Raw genomic sequence first — 21,793 nt, 5'->3', positions numbered from 1 at the left:
TTACAGGTCGCCGTGTTATATCTGGAATAGTTACAGGTCGCCGTGTTATATCTGGAATAGTTACAGGTCGCCGTGTTATATCTGGAATATTTACAGGTCGCCGTGTTATATCTGGAATATTTACAGGTCGCCGTGTTATATCTGGAATATTTACAGGTCGCCGTGTTATATCTGGAATATTTACAGGTCGCCGTGTTATATCTGGAATAGTTACAGGTCGCCGTGTTATATCTGGAATATTTACAGGTCGCCGCGTTATATCTGGTATATAGTTACAGGTCGCCGCGTTATATCTGGAATATTTACAGGTCGCCGCGTTATATCTGGAATATTTACAGGTCGCCGTGTTATATCTGGAATAGTTACAGGTCGCCGTGTTATATCTGGAATATTTACAGGTCGCCGAGTTATATCTGGAATAGTTACAGGTCGCCGTGTAATATCTGGAATATTATACAGCAAACTAATGCAGCTATAGAAAACGTTGTTAATCGCAGGCGCGACAGGAAACCCCGTTTCCTGGGTATAGCACCCACTGTAAATGAGCACTTTTATGGAAACATCACCAGAATCCTGACCGCGACATTCCCCCACAGAGCGAGCACATCTGGCACATTACGGGAGGACGTCTCGCCGACCAGCTACGTTAGCCGAACTTGCCTTGGCGCTGCTCGAGGAGTGGACAAGACTCCCTCAGATCCATGGGAGATTGACGAGGAACAAAACAATAAGCCCTATGGACAAATGTTTCACCACCCGTCACTGATGAAGCCATCCTCTCATCTAAACTCTTTAGTTCAAACCCTGTCGTCTTTCTTGCTTGTTTGCGTCATTACAATACGCTGCTAACATCGGGTTTTTCCCACTGTTATGTTTCTCCTTGTGTCTCCTTCTTCCTATCCATCTAATACAATCACTTGTACTTCTATTAGCATTTTCGAATATACCCTACATTATAAAGAGTGTTCCAGAGATATATGTACAGAGAGAACATAGTTAAGCACCCCTGACATATCTCACGATTGAATGAGCCACGATCTTAAGCCTTTGGAGCCATATCTGGGACATGATTGGTTGTCGTGTGCAACAAAGGGATCCTCCTGTGCAGAACCTAGCCCATATGGAAACTGCTTAACACGAGGAATGGCGTAGACTGCCCCTTCAGAGGATCAGGAGGCTGACAAGGGGTATGATTAGGAGAGTGCTGGCTGTCATACAGTCACATGGAGGTTACACTCAGTATTGACATTGAATCATGTAAGACACGCAAAATGACATTTTAAATGTTCACATTCACCAATAAATTCAATATCCAACATTACAGGGCCATACTTGTACAGACATGGTTTTGTATGAAAATCAGTGTTGTTGTTTTTTTAAATGAGCAATTATCATCATGAAATCAACATGGATTCCAATCATTTTGTCGTTTTTTATGAGTCAAAGGATCTTACGGGTCAGAAAACGAGATGTTTTATGTACTTGTTGAAAACATATCAGTGCAAAAATACAGGGTGTGCTTAATTAGGTTCTTTGTGTATTTGTATATATCCCAGCACTTGTTTCGCTTACATGTAAAGTATTCCAAACAGGTTGTTTTGCATATCTAACATGAGCCGTGGATGATACATTTAACTTCTTGTGTATAACTGTCTTAATCACGTCTCATGCCGCATCTTTGAAGAGCAAGGTTTTTCTGGGGCGTCTTCTGGATCTCAGTGGAGTGTTCCAATTCTGCTCTCACGTACTGAAACCCGTTTTGGGTTACTCTCCACGGAAGTTGTCAAATTGCGTTCACCTTTGTGACTCTTCCGATTGGGTACATAGGATATCCATCCGACTGAGACATACAATCTAGATGCAGTGTACATTCAAGCGACGTGGAGTTTACGGAATTCCATGGCCGTAAAACACATACACTGAACTTCAAACATCGCGTAACCGTTATCCCATCAACATAGAGAGTAACCTTGGTATTCTGGACACATCAGATTCCTGGCAGCGAACAGTATGATCCATGAAGCTGCCGTCTACTGCAACATTTTCATATGTCGAATGTTGTATAGTGTCGAAGATTGGTAGGTTATGTATTTAGAATGGAAGTAATTTGTCTCGAGTGTGTTCAGAAATATTAATTGAAACCTGGTCAATAAAAATTCTCTTCAGAGATACTTTACTCATTGAATTCATCATCAGGACATCTGCTGCGTTTGTGTAGACAATTTAACTGATCATTATAGATCAACAATGGCTAATTAGTAATTTATAAATGCCAAAATAGAATACAAATGACAATTTTCATAAAAGTGATTCCAATTTACGACGTCTCGATTGATCGACTCCATGTCGCTTTAATTAGTGAAACGTGCAATTTATTCAACTGTACGACATTCACTTATTCCCTTAATGGGAAACACATCGTATATGACACAACACAGCAGCGTATGAACATTTATTAAATAGTATGTAAGAATGCAAACGATCATCATTATACATGATCCCATGAAATACACCTGTTGCCTTTCTATTACCTGCAAACGCGTACAAACGATCTATGAAAATATGCATGGCACTGATACAAGTGAACAACTTGAGGTAGACAGATAAAATTGCGTTGTCCTTTCAACATATCACTGGTTTCTCCACAAACAAGCACATTCCAGCACAAATAGTCGATCCCAAAACATACATTGGAAAGAGGTCACAACCTTATAAGGATGCATCTTGATCAATCGTAACCCATCGTGTGCTGCCGGAACAACCTACGGATCCACCATAAGCACGGAGATCGTCGTAGTTACGTTCCCCGACTTGTCGTTTTGACTGGCCGGACATATTGTTGTGGTAGTAACAGCTCCATCAGCGGCATCGCAATACTCATAATGAAGCCAGTTTAACTGAGCAGCGCTTACTCAAATATTTATCCTCAAGAACAGTTTCTTGCGTCGTCTCCGGTACAAGCCAAGCGATGTTTATTACAATATTTATGTTCAGTTTCAGTATGACACTATGAGTTCATAAGTCCACCATTTTGATTTATAGTCATTAAATATTTTTTCCATCTCCAAATAAGGAAATAGTTTTCCACACGATTCCACTTCACTCGTCTACACACATATGTCTACACATATCCTACTTCCTGTACCAAATGGTCAGTGGTCGCATGCATCCCACATGTGTTTGTACAGTCAACAATAACACTGAGAGCATGAAGGCTCATTGGTAACCTATGTAGAATAGGGTCAGGCCGAAGAGGCATTAATAACTAATATCACATGTTTTTTCTGAGGTTGTTGATAGATGAGACAAAGATTCATCGTTTCATGAAAACTTAATCTGTCTACAAAGCTGAATTCCTTAGATTCTATGTTAAAGAAGCGAGTCTGCGCATTAGAAACTTCCGCAATATACGATTGCATAACCATGCCGTGAAATATCTGAAGTTTAATATCACATTGCTGTCTGAGGTTGTTGAAATATGACACATTACGCATGAATATAGAGTCTGTTGGTGTTTTATCAAACCCAAAGTGAATACTGTGATAATACTTCATAGTTATTTGACTGAAACAGGGTGATAGCGCTGACATGTGTGTAATAGGCGTCCTGTCCTGGGCCCGGTTTCACAAAGCTCTCGTAGCGCTATGACTATCGTAAGTCAATGTTACAGTATAGGAAGTACGAATGCTACAAGAAAAGTTACGATATCTTAGTCTTACGAGAGCTTTGTGAAAAGGGCCGTACACACGAAGGAAGGTCAGACATCTAGATCCTTGTATCGTCGTAGTTTCCTCTGCACTGACAGTTCAACATGACAGTTCAACTTGTGCCGCCATGATGTGACGAGCTGACGTTTGCCGACTGGGCTAGAACGCCACAGTTCCCATGTATACGATCCACACAACCAACTGGACTGCCTTGTATAATACGTGTTCCTATCTTACGTTTCAGTAGCTTTAGTAGTATCAGTATTATTTATGGGTCATCATCGGCATAGTAATGGTATCCTTGAGTTACGTCCCTTTCATAATTGGGTGCCGTTGCACGGAAAGAGAAAGAAACACCTTGATTGCTGTGCAACACTGCTTGGCGTATGTACGAAACACTAGGCGTTACTTCGTTCACATATTCTTAGAGCAACATACCGCTGTAAAGCTGCAATGGTCAGCGTTCACTGTTTGTTGTCGTAATGACAGGCGGAGCAAATTTGAAATCACTACGCCGGATCTATGAAGTCAACCGGTTCACCTGCAGAATCTAGGTCCTCTCCGGGAAGCGGCGGAGTGACACTTGGTGACGGGGCTGAAGGCCTCTCAGGTATTTCCTGCCTTCTGATTGGTGGAAGCTGCTTCACTAACGTATTCTGCCGCGCTAGACGAAGTCCGCCAAACGAATTGTACATACTCTCCGTCGCGAACTTTGTTCGGCCGACAGATTTGGACGGAAGATGTTGATACGATCTAGAATTAACAGACGATCGTCTCTTGAACTGAGAATCAGACTTCAGTCTCAGGTAAGACCCAGTCCGACGGAGTGACTTAGCATTGTCCTCAATGGCGGCTATTTCACTGTCCAACATAGGGTCATCATCACTGTCCGATACCTCTGTCCTCTCAACGTAGCCAGAGTCTGAGACAGCCGGCGCAACTTCGCCGATGCCAGGTAGGGGTGCGCGACGTTGAAGACGGAGAAGGGTTGGCTGTTTTTCCAGCTGGAACTCTCGGACGAATCTAATAATCTCCTCTGTCCCTGGGTCGTTGCGTCGGCGTCTCACCTTCTTCTCGGGGACATAGACGGGGGATGTCGCCCTGTGGGGACACATACCTTGGTGTCTCTCCATCGTCGTCGTCGTCGTTACGCTGAACACGGCATCTTCATACAGTAGCTGCAGCAGTTTGAGGCGTCATCTGAAACAATAGAGGGTATTCTGTTGTTTCTTTCTTTGATTCCTTGTGGATGAGAGTGAGTGAGTGAGTATGGTCATAGGTCGTTTTAGCAATATTCCAGCAATATCAGGGCGAGGGAACCAGATATGGGCTTCACATTGTACCCATGTGGAGAGTCAAACCCGGGCCTTCGGCGCGACGAGCGAACGCTTTAACCACTAGATTACCCACAGCCCCTTTGAATGAGAGGTATCTGCACATGTATAGTATATTACAGAGTCCCGTACAGTCAGCAGTGTAAAGGTATATCACTGACTCCTGAACAGTGGGAGCTACAGTAGAATAACATGCAGGTCTGGCTGTCGATATACGTCATAGAGATCGACGATCGTTAACCAAATATCGAACCATTATCGATAAATATCGGAGAAGTAACCAAACATTCCAAAGATATTTGAAAGCAATAAACTCATCACTGGTGAGTGGCAACACATTAATGCATGGATTACCAAAATAAAACAGCGTATTGAGCATAAGTTAGAAGTTGCCCATGAATAAACACCAAACTTACTGTGCGCGTAAATTAAAACTATATTTCATCCGAATAGTTTATATACGATATTATCGATGACACAGTTTTCAAATAGACTAATTCTTAGCATCAACGATATTTCCGATCATCGATCTCTTTAGTCAGCCTTTTTACCGTGAGTTCATGATGCACAGTCAGCAATTTAACAGTAATTAATTTGTAACACCTTGAGACTATGTACTATGGCATAACGGTATCACAAATACAGATTGATCGATTAGGTAGTTTTGTTCATACCAGTTCTAGTTCTAAACATCATCTACCGGTGAAGATCCGGGTTAGAATTGATCTTCAGTAACCCATGCTTATCGTAACAGGAGACTAACGGGATCGGGTGGTCAGGCTCGCTGACTTGGTTGACACATGTCATCGGTTCCCAATTGCGTAGATCGATGCTCATGCTGTTGATCACTGGACTGTCTGGGCCAGATTCGATTACTTACAGACCGCCGATATATAGCTGGAATATTGCTGAGTGCGGCGTAAAACTCAACTCTAATCATCTTGTTAGGTTTCAGTTATTTCAATTGTTTCTAGGTTCAGTGGAGAAGTGGATGTTCCTCTGATTTAGGGACAAAACTTTACTGAAAAGCTGGCCACTTGAGTGATGATAATCACAGTAAATATTTGACGATGTACGTAAAAGAGAGGTATTTTGTGTCAAGATCAATCTTGTTCGTCACTAGAAAATGGGATTCGTAGACTCCTTTATGCTTTATCATTAATGGTGATACTTGTAGTCATGAATAGTTAATCAGTGATGGCTTGTCGAATAACAGGAAAACTTTAAAACGGTGACTTTATAGCCAGTTAGGAAACTCCTCAAACACGCTGTAAACTAGATGTGCACGTCATCCTGCCGAGACAACTACTGCCGCCTAAACGGGGTTGCCATCTGGTCCTTTAAGTATCTTAATTACTGAACTACGTTTTTAAAAAAAGTGGAATCAGGTGGTTGAATGAAGTGTTTTTAAAGATTGTAGATTCGCGTTACAATCACATAGACTACTTGAGTAGACCTTCTCGCCTTTTCGTGTTTTTCACAACAGCGATATCTGTTGAGTTTCAGAACATGTTATTACTTTCTTGTATAAGAGAGATTATGACAGATCCTTTTATTGCCTCAATATATGGGACAATATTTGCATGTGCGGGGATACTGATAAATATTTCAATCGAACCACTCGTATTCTAAAAGGAAAACCAATGTGAAAACATCACTTGTTTTTTTAAAAACGTTAATGGTTCGTTAGTGTCATTTTGCCTGGAAACACAAACACAATAAATCAGCATGGATAAGAGGCCCCTGTCAAATGTATTCCGAGATATTGAAATGCAATCCAACATTTGTGTCATTGTTTAAACATGGATTAGTTGGAGTACGCAAACATTCCCATAGCATTTGAAACATAAACATTCACGGTATCTCTCCAGCTTTCAACTGTCACTTTGTACTCAGCGGGAAGATAAATTGCTGTTTGATCTTTGACATTAGTCTTTACCGTTATCGTCTGTACAACAAAACACAAACTCTCACAGTTAGCACGCATGTACAGTTTAGCACTCGTATATTGATTCTGATAAAAAGAGGTGCAACTGTGTCAGGTGTAAGTTTCTATTGATATTTCGTCCTGTAGCTATACAAGCCATATTTCCCGGTAATTGCGGTCCGGTTAAACGGGGTCCCACTGTACGGTATTGTGTATAGAAAACTAAACTATAGTCTGTTTGCAGTGAAAACGTACCGATGAATTTCACTTTAAACAAAACAGTAAATCGAATAATTTGAAATTAAGATTGCGAATCCTCGTAATTTTGCCTTGCCAATTGAACATTTAAATCTCAGAATTTATAAAAGTTGTTTAACAAACGATCATGGTTTCAAACCGCTATTATTGGTTTGTATAGCATGGGCGTATGCACCGAGAACAAGAAGGGTTGGTCTAAGTTACGCTCATCACGAAATGCACGTGCATTTGTTTCACTGTTCCAACTACTACGCTTACCCCCTTGTACTACAAACCAATAATGAATTTGTGATCGTTTGTTAAATAACTTTTATCCTAAGATGAATAAAATTCTGAGATTTAAATGTTCAATTGGCAAGGTAAAATTATGAGGATTCGCAGTCTTAGTTTCACTTTATTTTATTTACTTTTTTGTTTAAAGTGAAATTCATCGGTGCGTTTTCACTGCAAACAGACTGTAGCTGTTGTGTTAAGTCAGCTTTATAAAACGAGTGAATATTGACGGCACTTGACGAGCAACAGATACTAAAGTATTCACGAGTATGACACGAGAGATCGTAGATATATATTAGGATATCAGATATTTATTTCTTGCCGTTTAAAGCTTGAAAATAAAAGTTTACATCAAACTATAATCTAGCTTGTGAATTTTCACCGTCATATGAGGTCAGACACATAAATATTGATCGATCCATGTATTGATTTCTACCATACAACGGCCTACCTTTGGAATTCAGCAAAACAAAGTTTACAAACACGTCACAATACCCTATGACGTCACAATGCCAAGTGACATCGGCCAAGCAACAGTGTTGCTGGGGTGATCGAGTGTACATGTATGCATAAGCTCCTCTCATGCACTGCTATTCACATACGCAATGCCATTGAACAAGCCCAGAAGTGTTGAGTTTTCAAAATTATTTCTGAAACTAGTTCCGGCAGTGCATTATCCACGGGGCGGTGGGGTAGCCTAATGATTAAAGCGTTTGCTCGTCACGCCGAAGACCCGGGTTCGAATCCCCACATGGGTACAATGTGTGAAGCCCATTTCTGGTGTCCCCCGCCGTGATGTTGCTGGAATACTGCTAAAAGCGGCGTAAAACCAAACTCAGTCAGTCAGTCATTATCCACAATCCGGAGACTCCGCGTAGCGATGACTTAGCATAATATAATGGTGCGGCCAGCACAACATGCGCCGCCATTACTGAGCCGGAGTGTGAATCACGCGCTTTTGTACAGATTTATGTTTCTGAACAGGCGATCTCTTCACGGATGAAAAAATGTAACTATGAGTGTGTGTCTGTGTGCGCGCTCACCCCTTCTATTTATTTAACATTTCTCAGTGAGTCAGTTCTCTCTATACTTTGTCTTAATATCTCTTTTACATCTCGAACACATTATATATGTTGTTTATATAACATTACATTTTCAGAACTTACATATCCTCCACATGTAAATGTCCTCCGTTTCAAACAGCGTTCGTTTGAGCATAAGCATGCATTAATATAATGAGTGTACTTAAACAGATTCATTTACAGGAAAATATTTAATTTCTAAGATAAATAATGTCAAATCTTTGGCGTCCCAGACTTAATCGGACAAACTATTTCGGCTTCGCACGTCATTGTTTCAGTTGAATGTTGAACCACTGGTGTAACTGAATACCAAAGACGTACTCAACAAAAGGAGTGTGTCCTGTGAAGGCCTGGAGTCCGAACGCTCGAGATCAGGAATAAATATATGTCAAATTCCAAAATATTTCCTAGACAAAGGACAAATATAACAACTGAATTGAAAACAGTCTTCGCAGTTTTCCACATCCAATGACATTCAACACGAAACGTACTAAGAAACCTCGATGTCAGCATATAATAAAACCCTAATTAAACCCTAAAGTCAACACACTGAGGGACCCTGATGTCAACACAAATACTCATGTCCATTACTTACATGAATAACTTCAATGGCAAAGGCCATTCTATAATGTTACAACCAATGTCAATATGATGTATTTATTTTGTAGCATCTGTTTAAATTAATCTGTTTATACCGAACTGTTACTTTGTTAACCGCGATAAAAACACACCCCACAATGCTGTTATATTTCAAAATCGAGGTACTCTGTTTAAAGAGAGGACGTAAATCGTATTTCTATGTTTAGAGAAGCCTGGGGGAAGTATTTGTCAATACATGCATTGTTATATTAACTACGTATGTCATAGTGAACACTAAAACGCTCGATATCGACCTTGTTTTGCGTCCCACGAAAGGTGAAACACGGACTAATGCTGAGACCATGGACGATGGTATTTGTTTACTCCACTGTAACTATATGACCATATCAATGTCTCTATTTCACCGTGTGTACACTGGTGACAATTTCACCGTGTATACGCCAGTGTATATTTCACCGTGTATACCCCGGTGTCAATTTCACCGTGTTTACGCCGGTGTCAATTTCACCCTGTATATGCGAGTGTATATGCCAGTATATATTGCACCGTGTATACCCCTGTGTTTAGCTCACCGTGTATACGCCAGTGTCTATTTCACCATGTATATACCAGTGCCTATTTCACAGTGTATACCCTGTTCTCTATTTCACCATGTATACCCCGTTGTCTATTTCACCGTGTATACCCTGTTGTATATTTCACTGTGTATACGCCAGTGTCTAGTTCACCATGTATACGCCGGTGTCTGTTTCACCGTGTATACGCCAGTGTCAAACCGTGTATACGCCAGTGTCTATTTAACTGTGTGTACCCCAGTGTCTATTTCACCATGTGTACCCCGGTGTACCCCGGTGTCTATTTCACCATGTATACTCAAGTGTCTATTTCACCGTGTGTACCCCGGTGTTTATTTCAACATGTATACGCCAGTGTCTCTTTCACCGTGTGTACCTCGGTGTATATTTCACCGTGTATACACCAGTGTCTGTTTCACCATGTATACACCAATGTCTAGTTCACCATGTATACGCCAGTATAGTTTTCACCGTGTCTACGCCATTGTCTTGTTCACCATGTATAAGCCAGTGTCTAGTTCACCGTATGTACGCCAGTGTCTGTTTCACCGTCCATACCCTGGGGTCTGTTTCACCGTGTGTACCCCAGTGTCTATTTCACCGTGTATACACCAGTGTCTATTTCACCGTCTATACCCTGGGGTCTGTTTCACCGTGTGTACCCCAGTGTCTGTTTCACCGGGTATACGGCAGTGTCTATTTCACTGTGTGTACCCCAGTGTGTATTTCACAGTTCACCGTGTATACGCCAGTGTCACACCGTGTATACCCCGGTGTCTGTTTCACCGTGTATACGCCAGTGTCACACCGTGTATACGCCAGTGTCTATTTCACTGTGTGTACCCCGTGTCTATTTCACGATGTATACGCCACTGTCTGTTTCACCATGTATACGCCGGTGTCTATTTCATTGTGTATACACGAGTGTCTATTTCACCGTGTATACGCGAGTGTCTATTTCACCGTGTATACGCGAGTGTCTATGTCACCGAGTATATGCCACAAACCAGGATGCTATTGATCGTGGAAATGCATAGTGACTTTGCATATTTTCCTGACAAATGAACTGGTAAAGTTGATGCAAAAAATATGCTCGGAAATGAATTTCCTGTTCATGTAGCCCTCCGTAGTGTCAATTAAGTGTCGCGCCTGCCGTATGTAGTTGCAATTCACTCCGGGGAAATGTGAAATAAACAACCTGGACTCATTTACTTCTCCGTCATTCATCGATTTTTATATTTCCATTTCTGAGTGATTGAGGAATAGGTTACACTTGATTGGACGTTGTATTGTGTTGGCATCTTCCCATTTCGGGGTTGGAAAGGATGTAATTGGACCAGCAAATTTGGTTAACTTGTCGGTATGACAAATGATCCATTTATGTCAGAAGAAGATAATGAAAGGTTTTAGGATGTTGTTGCGCAAGCCCTACACGTATCTGCACTGTGCGATAATTCCTAGCTGATACGGCACACATATAAATGACCATCTTAGGTTCATGCCTTCAGTGCCTTGAGATCCTTATTTTGCCTTGAGATCCTTATAACTTTAACTGTGTAAAAATAACTGGAACATTTCGTCCATTTTTATCACAATGCAACATATTTTTTCTAAGCGGAAATGCAGTAAACTATGGATATGACGAACTCAAGTTTTAGTTCATTATAACAGTAGTTCATTATAACAGTAGTTCATTATATGCATTTTGTGTACAACCTACAACAAACGGCGGGGAGCACAGGGGTACAGAGCAGCTGTCATTACATAGCAACATAAGACGGAGATTGTGGCGAGGTCGGCTTCATCGCACAGCTGTCACGTATCTTTCTGTCATTAGTAAAACCAAAACAAGGAAACATCAAACAAGAAAATCTGATATCGTCCACTATTATTTAAACACATAAATCCCTTCCACTGGTTTCCACTGAACCAGAAATACGAGACTCGCGAAACCGCATGTGTCTATGAATCACTGTAAGACAATTGTCACATTACTTCAAGCAATATTCCAGCAGCTCCAGTCTTTGGCGATTACATGTCACAACTTTTGAAGTACAAGCCAAACCTTCTTCCTCTAACAAGATTTCTTGCTCAGACGTTGTTTAGTCATCATACAGCAATGAAGGCCCAGTAAGTTTTCAAATACGTTTATGGTACACATTTCCAAATTTGATGCTTCTTGTGTATACCATTTCAACGTTCAACAAAGTGATCAATATTTTTGCATTTGCACAATATTGAGCAATTAAGTGAGTGAGTGAGTGAGTTTGGTTTTACGCCGCTTTTAGCAATATTCCAGCAATATCACGGCGGGGGACACCAGAAATGGGCTTAACACATTGTACCCATGTGGGGAATCGAACCCGTTTCTTTGGCGTGACGAGCGAACGCCTTAACCATTAGGCTACCCCACCGCCCCTTGAGCAATTACGACTCAAGAGATAAATTTAATTGTGGATGCACGAGTTATGCTATCGTTTCCATCAGCATGCTATCGTTTCCATTACCCCTAGCATTTTATAACAATTACGTCTATGTCGACCTAAAGATACCAAACGCCACCTGAGGTACCGTGGGAATGTTTAACACAAGTAATGCTGCCTTTCAACTTCACAAAGCAGTGATATTTGCCAATACGCGAAATCCCAAATGTCGGAGCTATAAAATAAATATATGAGCTATTTTCTTCTCAGTTTGTCTTTGTGTAGAATGCTGTTCTTTCGGTAGAGAATACACAGGAAACAGTGCATTTTATGCTACACACCTTCAACAAAAGTGCAGGCAATTCCAAAATATCTATAATATGTTACAGTTTCACATGCGAACGCCTCTGTTGTCATATCTCAGATATATTTCAGTAATCAACATTACTAAAGATCACGACATATATTGAGCCGTATTGACCTCTGTGCCATATCTATTTCAAAATGTAGCAACTTTCACAATCAGCAATTAAAGCCATATCAGCAACATAAATGATGTTCACAATAGTTCATTGTTTCTGTTAAACCAGACTAGGGGCGATTAGGTGCCTCATTCTGAGAGTGTGGGTTTGATTCCCTGATGGAACTCAACCCCCAACTGTACTAGAATGTGTACTTTAATGAGAAAGTAATATCCCAAATACAACATATGTTGCAAGACTAGGGTACATGAGTGTATATTGGACCACACATGACCACAAATCTCTTCTCCCATTTTTGTGTTCTTGCAGAATTACTGCAATGATGCTTAACACAGCATAAAACGCACTTCACACAAACTAGGTTCGCATGGGATATATGTAAACCCTACCTGAATCATTCACTGCCCCAGTAAGACGGCCATCATTACATACTGTATCTTCCCAGACAGTTCTTCCCAATGATGCTCATTGATATGTATCTACATGTATATAGTGTTGACAGGTGTATGTATCTACACAGTGTTCACAGGTTATCACGTGTATGTATATACACAGTGTTGACAGGTGTATGTATATATATAGTGTTGACAGGTGTATGTATCTACACAGTGTTGACAGGTGTACGTATATACACAGTGTTGACAGGTGTATGTATCTACACAGTGTTGACAGGTGTATGTATATACACAGTGTTGACAGGTGTACGTATATACACAGTGTTGACAGGTGTATGTAGGTGTAGGTATCTACACAGTGTTGACAGGTGTAGGTATCTACACAGTGTTGACAGGTGTATGTATATACACAGTGTTGACACAGTATTCACAGTGTTGACAGGTGTATATACACAGTGTTGACAGGTGTGTATACACAGTGTAGGTGTGACAGGTGTATGACAGGTATGCAGGTGGTATCTACACAGTGTTGACAGGTGTATGTATATACACAGTGTTGACAGGTGTACGTGTATACACAGTGTACAGGTGTGCATATACACACAGTTGACAGGTGTATAGGCGGTATGTATATACACAGTGTTGACAGGTGTATGTATATACACAGTGTTGACAGGTGTTTACAGGTGGTATATACACAGTGTTGACAGGTGTATATACAGGTGTTGAGGTATCTACACAGTGTTGACAGGTGTACGTATATACAGTGTTGACGGGTGTACGTATATACACAGTGTTGACAGGTGTATGTATCTACACAGTGTTCACAGGTGTATACATTTACCCTGTATATCGACACATCTACACGTATTGTGTGAATATACCCTGTATATCGACACATCTACCGGTATTGTGTGAATCTACGCTATACATCGACACATCTATATGTATTGTGTGAATCTACCCTGTACATCGACACATCTACACGTATTGTGTGAAACTACCCTGTACATCGACACATCTACACGTATTGTGTGAATCTACCCTGTACATCGACATATCTACACGTATTGTGTGAATCTACCCTGTATATCGACACATCTACACGTATTGTGTGAATCTACCCTGTACATCGACACATCTACACGTATTGTGTGAATCTACCCTGTACATCGACACATCTACACGTATTGTGTAAATATATATCGACACATCTGTGTAATGAAACTACCCTGTACATCGACACATCTACACGTATTGTGTGAATCTACCCTGTATATCGACATATCTACACGTATTGTGTGAATCTACCCTGTACATCGACACATCTACACGTATTGTGTGAATCTACCCTGTATATCGACACATCTACACGTATTGTGTGAATCTTCCCTGTACATCGACACATCTACCGGTATTGTGTGAATCCACCCTGTTCATCGACACATCTACACGTATTGTGTGAATCCACCCTGTACATCGACACATCTACCGGTATATTGTGAATCTACCCTGTACATCGACACATCTACACGTATTGTGTGAATCCACCCTGTACATCGACACACCTACCGGCATTATGTGAAGCTACCCTGTTCATCGACAGGTGACGACACCAACTCTCAGCTTCTCTCTGGGACTACTCAACCCCGTCTTTACCTCCATCCATTTTCCCATTCTGTATGTTTTTTTTCCAAATTCAGTGACTACTTTCCTTCAAGTAACAACCCGATAACCCACATGTATGTTCACAGCCCAACGAAACGACTGTTCCTCCCATCTCTGGTCTTGCCACCGCACACATGAGCAGCCATGACACCTACCTGCCCCACCCTATGTCCCACCCTATGCACCACCCTAGTCCTGATTTACTCACCCGGTGGACGCCTCCTACCCCTCCACACCTGTGCTCCGCGGTTACCATGTCGCGCCTACAGCCCCGTGCCTCCCACAGCGCTCCTCACTGACTTACTGGCAGCTGTACCGTGGAAGCCTCCTCAATCAGCTACGTTAAGTCCCATATAAATATAATTGATCACAAAATCTTGGACATAACGCCAATCATGATTGATTCCCTGGATGGCTATACAGATAATGAGAATTAAGGTACGGCTACCTGACAAGAAAAGCTCCGAGCCTGCCCTGGATGGCTGTATATCTTTGCTACCTATCATACAACTATTTACTGGGTTGTGTCGGTCGAGGTGTAGTACTGCTACAGTCATGGTTATAATCACTTTCTTTGAGGGGAGGGAGACAGGCGGGCTGGCGGTCAGACCCGGGGCTTTGTGTGCTTGTACAGGTTCTCCTGTTGCTGCGGTCGTAGAATCCAACTGTATACCTTATAGGAAGGCCCAGGATACGAGGAGAAAAACGGCAGGGTAGAGCGAAGTGGGAAGTCGATGTGGTATGATCATTTACGAATGGAAGAGAAGAAGGATCTTCGCACAAGCCCGTTCATGGACTTTGTTTCATGTATTAACATCTATTCATGTCTAAAATGGAGTTATTGATTAGGACAATCACAACTAGCTTGAATGAAAGACACTGTCCTCTTGATTACGATGAAATCGATGATGCTGAATCATAAACCCTCATCAATCTAAAATTAGAAGCCGCAGCAATTAGTGCGAGATTGACACATCAAAGAAAATGATTACTCGTAGATATTTTTAGCTGCATGATTTGCAATTAGCAGTGTTCCCCGCCCCTGTCCTTATCCGATAAGAGAGGTTTATGTCGCAGGTGGAACTTCTCCACAATCCCACTAGACAGCAAGCGTCGAGTCACACACTCTGGACCCGGCTTGGCGTCGACAATTGACAAGGAATTGCGTGGGTGAACAGAGCCACAGCCAAGCTGTTAGATGTAATGTACATGCTGCACACGCACACGTAGCGAGACGTTGATGAAGTAGACGTCATGTCTGTGATGCAGTGTTAATGGGGTGTGAATGATGTAATGTGCATATTTAGCTACACTGGGTTAAGATGGAAGTCACATTGATCGTTGAATGCAGCCATGCATTTCGTGAAGGATAGCGTACACAACAGCCCATGAAGGTTGCAAGGTAGGCAACCATATTACATAGGTTACAAGGTAGGCAACCATATTACAAGGGTTACAATGTAGGCAACCATATTACAAAGGTTACAAGGTAGGCAACCATATTACAAAGGTTACAATGTAGGCAACCATATTACATAGCTTACAAGGTAGGCCACCATATTACAATGGTTAAAACGTAGGCAACCATATTACAAAGGTTACTATGTAGGCAACCATATTACATAGGTTACAAGGTAGGCAACCATATCACAAGGGTTACAAGTTAGGCAACCATATTACAAAGGTAGGCAACCATATTACAAGGGTAGGCAACAAAGGTTATATTACATAGGTTCGTAGGCAACCATATTACAAAGGTTGCAAGGTAAGCAACCTTATTACAAAGGTTGCAAGGTAGGCAACCATATTTCAAAGGTTACTTTGTAGGCAACCATATTACATAGGTTCGTAGGCAACCATATTACAAGGGTTACAAGGTAGGCAACTATATTACAAAGGTTGCAAGGTAGGCAACCATATTACAAAGGTTGCCAGGGAGGCAACCATATTACAAAGGTTGCAAGGTAGGCAACTATATTACAAAGGCTGCAAGGTAGGCAACCTTATTACAAAGGCTGCAAGGTAGGCAACCATATTACAAGGGTTACACGGTAGGCAACCATATTACAAAAGTTGTAGTTCTGCAACACGCACACAACTTCCAGTAAATAGGTATGTCGTTAGGCACATGTGAAGTGTACGGTTATATTCTAGCAGTCAGACATACATCGCCTGAAGCGAACACATGGAGACATACGCCACCTGTAGGCGAACACGTGGAGTCATATATCACCTGTAGGTGAACACATAGAGACATACTCCATCTGTAGACGTATACATTGAGACATCCACCACCTGTATGCGCACACATGGAGACATACACAACCTGTAGGCAAACACATGGATATATACTCCATCTGTAGGCAAATACATGGAGACATGTCCCACCTGTAGGCGAACACATGGAGACATCCGCCGCAAGATCCACACGTACGGCAGCGGTCAAGTACCTGCCGTCCACGTGCTTCCCCTATCCCCTAGATCCCCTCATTCCCCTGGACAATGGTGATATCGATGATATGTCAGCAGGAACCAAGCTCATTTCGATCCCTATCAATCAAGATGTGTGATAGTGTTGACGCGACTTGCGACATACAACTTTGGGGAATTCATACCGGTGTTTGGGGGATTTCATTGTGACTGACAAAGTGTTGTTAAATCTTGCTGAAGTTTGGCTTGATAAGCGTACGACTTATCCTGCATTATCGGTATCTGAGACTGTTGACTTGATTCTGTGACAAGGTACATTTGCATGAAATGAGATTTCATCTTCAAAATTTCGTTATCTAAACCACATTAAAAAATTTCGTTATCTAAACTACATTAATACCGACTGGTCTTCTGTTGTGGCGAATAGGGTATCGAGTGATGGAGCAATAAGTGATAGGGTGAGTGAGTTTCGTGCCATTATACACAGCTTTAACATATCAGGCCGTGTAAACTGGTATGTCTGGACTTGAAACTCGACTGAAATATTTCTCTTGAAGCAATCATCAAACAAACCATTATATATTCCTCTCTAAGAAAAATACAAGACATAAATCAACATCCTACTCCCTTGATCTTCCATAGTCCTGGCACACTAAGGCATTTTAAGTAAACAGAAAATACTACGGCACTTTTAAGTAAACAGAACATACTCATTAGCTTAAGATGTGATCTACAGCACATTCCATCAAAACAGGTAGCATTGTATATTCCTGTATATATTCACAGCTATGTCGAAACGTCGTTGTCGAGAGCAAAATAATGTTCATGGTCCTTTCTGCTTCGCCCTCATTAATTAAGTTTGCCGAGATTATTACTGCAATCATGCATTGATCTGTTGGGATATAGTGTCACTTATAAACAATAATCATGATTTATGTGCCATGTTTAGCAGATTGGCCTGTTCGGCGTTCCTGCAGCTCGTATCTGTACCTAAAGGGTCTTACCCATGGGTCAGATATACTAACAATTGTCAGAATGTCAGACATACCGACAATCTTTGTTACGGCGCATGGCCTTTGTTTTTAAACTCGGATTTCAAATTATCGATGTCAGTGACTAAGTGCTGATTCAATCTCGAAACCAGGGCTAGTGAGTAAGGTATGTCGAACACAAGATAGTGTGATGGTGAACTCACAAAACCATGACCTATGTTCTGATAGCGAGGACGCATAGTTCAGTCCAGTTCAGTCTGAACCGATAACTCAAAACATTTAAAATGCACAGTCAGCGTTCACATGACACACCACACCACACCACACCAACACCACCACGCCCCAACCCACTCCATAAACTCCGTACTTCATCTACACAGACAAAACATCTGCAGCGATGACAAAACTGGACACGCAATAGTTTCTCCTACCTGTTATTTCATTGTGAGAGTGTCATCACCCAAAGCTTGAAATATCTTCTCTTTTCAAATTTTCAGAATTCTAATATGAAATGATTAACTCGTCAACAAATAGAAACGCTACAGGACCATAAACAGACATTCCACGTTGGTCAATTACAGCAGGGTTTGCAGGAGAACTAGAATCATTAGAGAAAAGTGAAAACATTGATGTTCCATTTCATTTAGTGTACCTTCCGATGTCAGAGCACTTGAATCCAACCAGAATTGAAAAACTAACCTGACATAGAAAATCACTTGTACCCAGTACACCGTGCAACCCTTTAACAACCCTTGAAAATATCTTAAGCCTGGGGCGGATTTGGCTTTCAAAGTCTGTGGTATCGCCAACGCTCGCAGCTAAGGGTTGATAAAACACGACAAGCCACTAACATCAACAGTCCACAATGACAAAACCGTGTTTAGGAAGAGAGCAGACATGTATAACGAGGCTGTTGATTGTGACCGTTCTAGGAATCGGGAAGTGTAGGAGGGGTTTGGGTAGAATCACAGGTGGCCGTCCTGGCGTTACCGGGTAATGGCCATGGCGCTGACTGGCGCAATCGTATTCGAATCATTTATTGATGAACGTATATGCCTCTGGCTTAGAATACAAAATGGCATATTGTTAGTGAGACAAACCCTGTTTGTAAATTGTATTTGTCTATATATCCACCACACATTCCTGCAGCAGTTGTAGAAACTAATCCTTTGCTGGCCATTTTGTGTAAATCTAAATTCATTCATTGAAGGATGTTGGAAGAAATATGTTAACAGCCGCATGTTGAAATATTCGGTTTGGTTGGGTGTTTTTAATTTTAAGGAAAAAATGTCTAAGACATCAATCAGCAATCGTGTCCACTGCGAATATGTATTTTACTAATTTAAAAACTTATAAATCAAATTACATTTTACAAAATACATGTAGAAGTATTCTTTGATGGCTGACTAAGCACCAGTAACAGCGGTATAAGTGAACTTTAACCTCTTTCCATTGGGTAATGTAACACTAAACAAACTGGAAATAATCTCACATTGTTCAGTAACAAAGCCTATTACAATTCCCTTCAAGTCTTCGTCCTTTCATTTGACGTACACAAATTTAGCTGATCGTTTAAAATTAACATATTCATGTTTTTCTATTTTGATTTATTCCACCGACCTAATGGTTTTCATAACAAACCGTTTATTATTTACGCGTTTTCTAACAACTGATTTGAGGGAGAGGTGAAAGTTCATCCCGAATCTTTGGAACATTACACCTTGAACTTAGCGCACCTTTGTCTGGGGTCTGCAAACCGTACTTTCCCACATTAATAAAATCATTAATTATATATCAGATCTTGATTCCTTCTCCGGCGAACTGACATTTACAAACCGTATTATTCCATGAGGTTTACCACAATGCCAACAGAAGAGCGGATATTCCATCATCACTATCGTGTATGGAACCTGTCAAGGCCTTGTAATGTGACACCACATGAAATTCTTAAGTTCTGGGAACGAGTTCATTTTGACATAACTTGCACTTATTTACACCAGGGTCCAACACGTTGATGTTGTGCGGCAAGTGCAGTAAGTAGGTGGCAGGTTTTATAACGGAAAATGTCAGCGTTTATAGATCCACGTGGCGGAGAGTGCATTACCTATACACTGTATTGGATTGTTTCACTGGTGCCAGTACACAGGTAAAGAAATACTCCATAGCAGTCACAAGACGACTGGTTAGAAGCTGTGGTGTGGTGCAGGTAAATGAACACATCCTGCGGAATATGTATGAGTGAGTCAAATTGATGTGGCGCCGCCTTTGAACAGTATTTCACATGCGCTCACACTGAATAAAACAGTCAGGTGATATGTACATCTAACTCACAGATATACACATGTATACACGTCCATAGACATGTATATGTACATCTAACTCACAGATTTACACATTTATACACGTCCATAGACATGTATATGTACAAACAGTTAAACATGATGGACACAACAACCGTAGCGGAGTCTACCACCCCGGCAATAAACAACATATGCCCGCTGTCTTGACTTCATATAATCAACTGGTGTTTTCTTTACTGTAGATGGGCTGTTAGAAATCCTAAATCGGACTTGTATTCCGATCTGGCGTTTACACTTTCTACTTCCAGTTGACAATATAAGGAATTGCTTAACGAAGTCATCTGCCGGGAACAGGTTGTGTCACGTTATCAATGTTCAAAAACTTTCAGACTCTATTTGAGAGATGAATACAGTAGTGTAATTATGTACCTTGTTACACATTGGCATTATGGATCCGTGTCACGCATTGACTGTAGCGTCTTTAGTCAAATAAGAACAGAAGATATTAGCAACAAAACCCTTTCCCTCATCAAAAGACATTTACAGTCACATATTTTGGACCCTCTTCGTTCTAAAAGTAAATAAAACTCAATGTGAAGCAGTCTGGAATTAACACAAAAATAAGAACACCTTCCTCATGATTTTAATACACAACATTTTCAAAACGGGTAGATTATAAGTTCCGATATGCGACAGTTATGACGTCTATATCAGGTTTTATATAAAAACTATTTGGGTCAGCGATTTCTTTCATAAAGAGTATTGTTCAGTACTTACACTCTGAGCCGGTTTTAGCGGGGCATTTCTGGAGTATATACACGTCGATCAATATGCGTCTGAGTGTTTGCTGTTTAATGACAGCATGATGGTATGTAAGGTGTCCATAAAACGTTAAACTCACTTGAAGTGCAGAAGCGCTTCCCAGTCAGATCAATGTGTAGAGTATGATGTAACACAGCCACTTACAATACTTAGCACAGCGTCGGTTGCTGCGTGGAGCATCGACTGGGGAGCATTCCGTAGTCTCTTGTTTACATTCCTTGACAATGGCACCTCCATCTTGTAGCTAAGCACGTTATGAATGATGGCATCGAGATTCCGCGAGACTAGAGCTTGCGCCATGCCTACTGGGCTCCGTGGATCCAGTGGCCAGTCGATTGTACTTAGAGTGCGAAGCAGAACAAATCACTGCCTTTCAATTTTGCTTTACAGTAGGAGAATGATCAGCGTCGTGTTGTTTCATGACGTCATTGTTAACCGTATGTTACTCTAAATCTGGTTCAAACAGCATATTTCTCAGAAACATTGACTTGAACATACACGCAGCATATGTTAATGAACAACGAC

The 21,793-nt window shown here is 41.2% G+C and overlaps 1 protein-coding gene across 5 annotated transcripts in view; it reads right to left on the bottom strand.

Annotated features, from left to right (window-relative positions):
- Positions 1 to 2,439: 2,439 nt before the first annotated feature.
- The window catches only part of LOC124260758, a 41,176-nt gene continuing 21,822 nt past the window's right edge, over positions 2,440 to 21,793 (bottom strand). For 2 of the 5 annotated variants that reach the window (XM_046695081.1, XM_046695086.1), the window contains exon 2: positions 2,440 to 4,907. In XM_046695081.1, coding sequence (XP_046551037.1) covers positions 4,217 to 4,840 — 624 coding nt within the window. In that variant the 5' untranslated portion in view covers positions 4,841 to 4,907 and the 3' untranslated portion in view covers positions 2,440 to 4,216. Of the gene's footprint in view, positions 4,908 to 14,932; positions 15,048 to 15,172; positions 15,236 to 21,223; positions 21,375 to 21,793 lie in introns of those variants that run through there. The other 3 variants (XM_046695094.1, XM_046695101.1, XM_046695072.1) reach the window with 3 other exon arrangements.

The sequence above is a fragment of the Haliotis rubra genome, unplaced genomic scaffold, assembly GCF_003918875.1.
Source record: "Haliotis rubra isolate DU_JTF1 unplaced genomic scaffold, ASM391887v1 Scf119, whole genome shotgun sequence".
Lineage (NCBI taxonomy): Eukaryota > Metazoa > Mollusca > Gastropoda > Lepetellida > Haliotidae > Haliotis > Haliotis rubra.
This window is presented reverse-complemented; position numbering and strand designations above follow the sequence as displayed.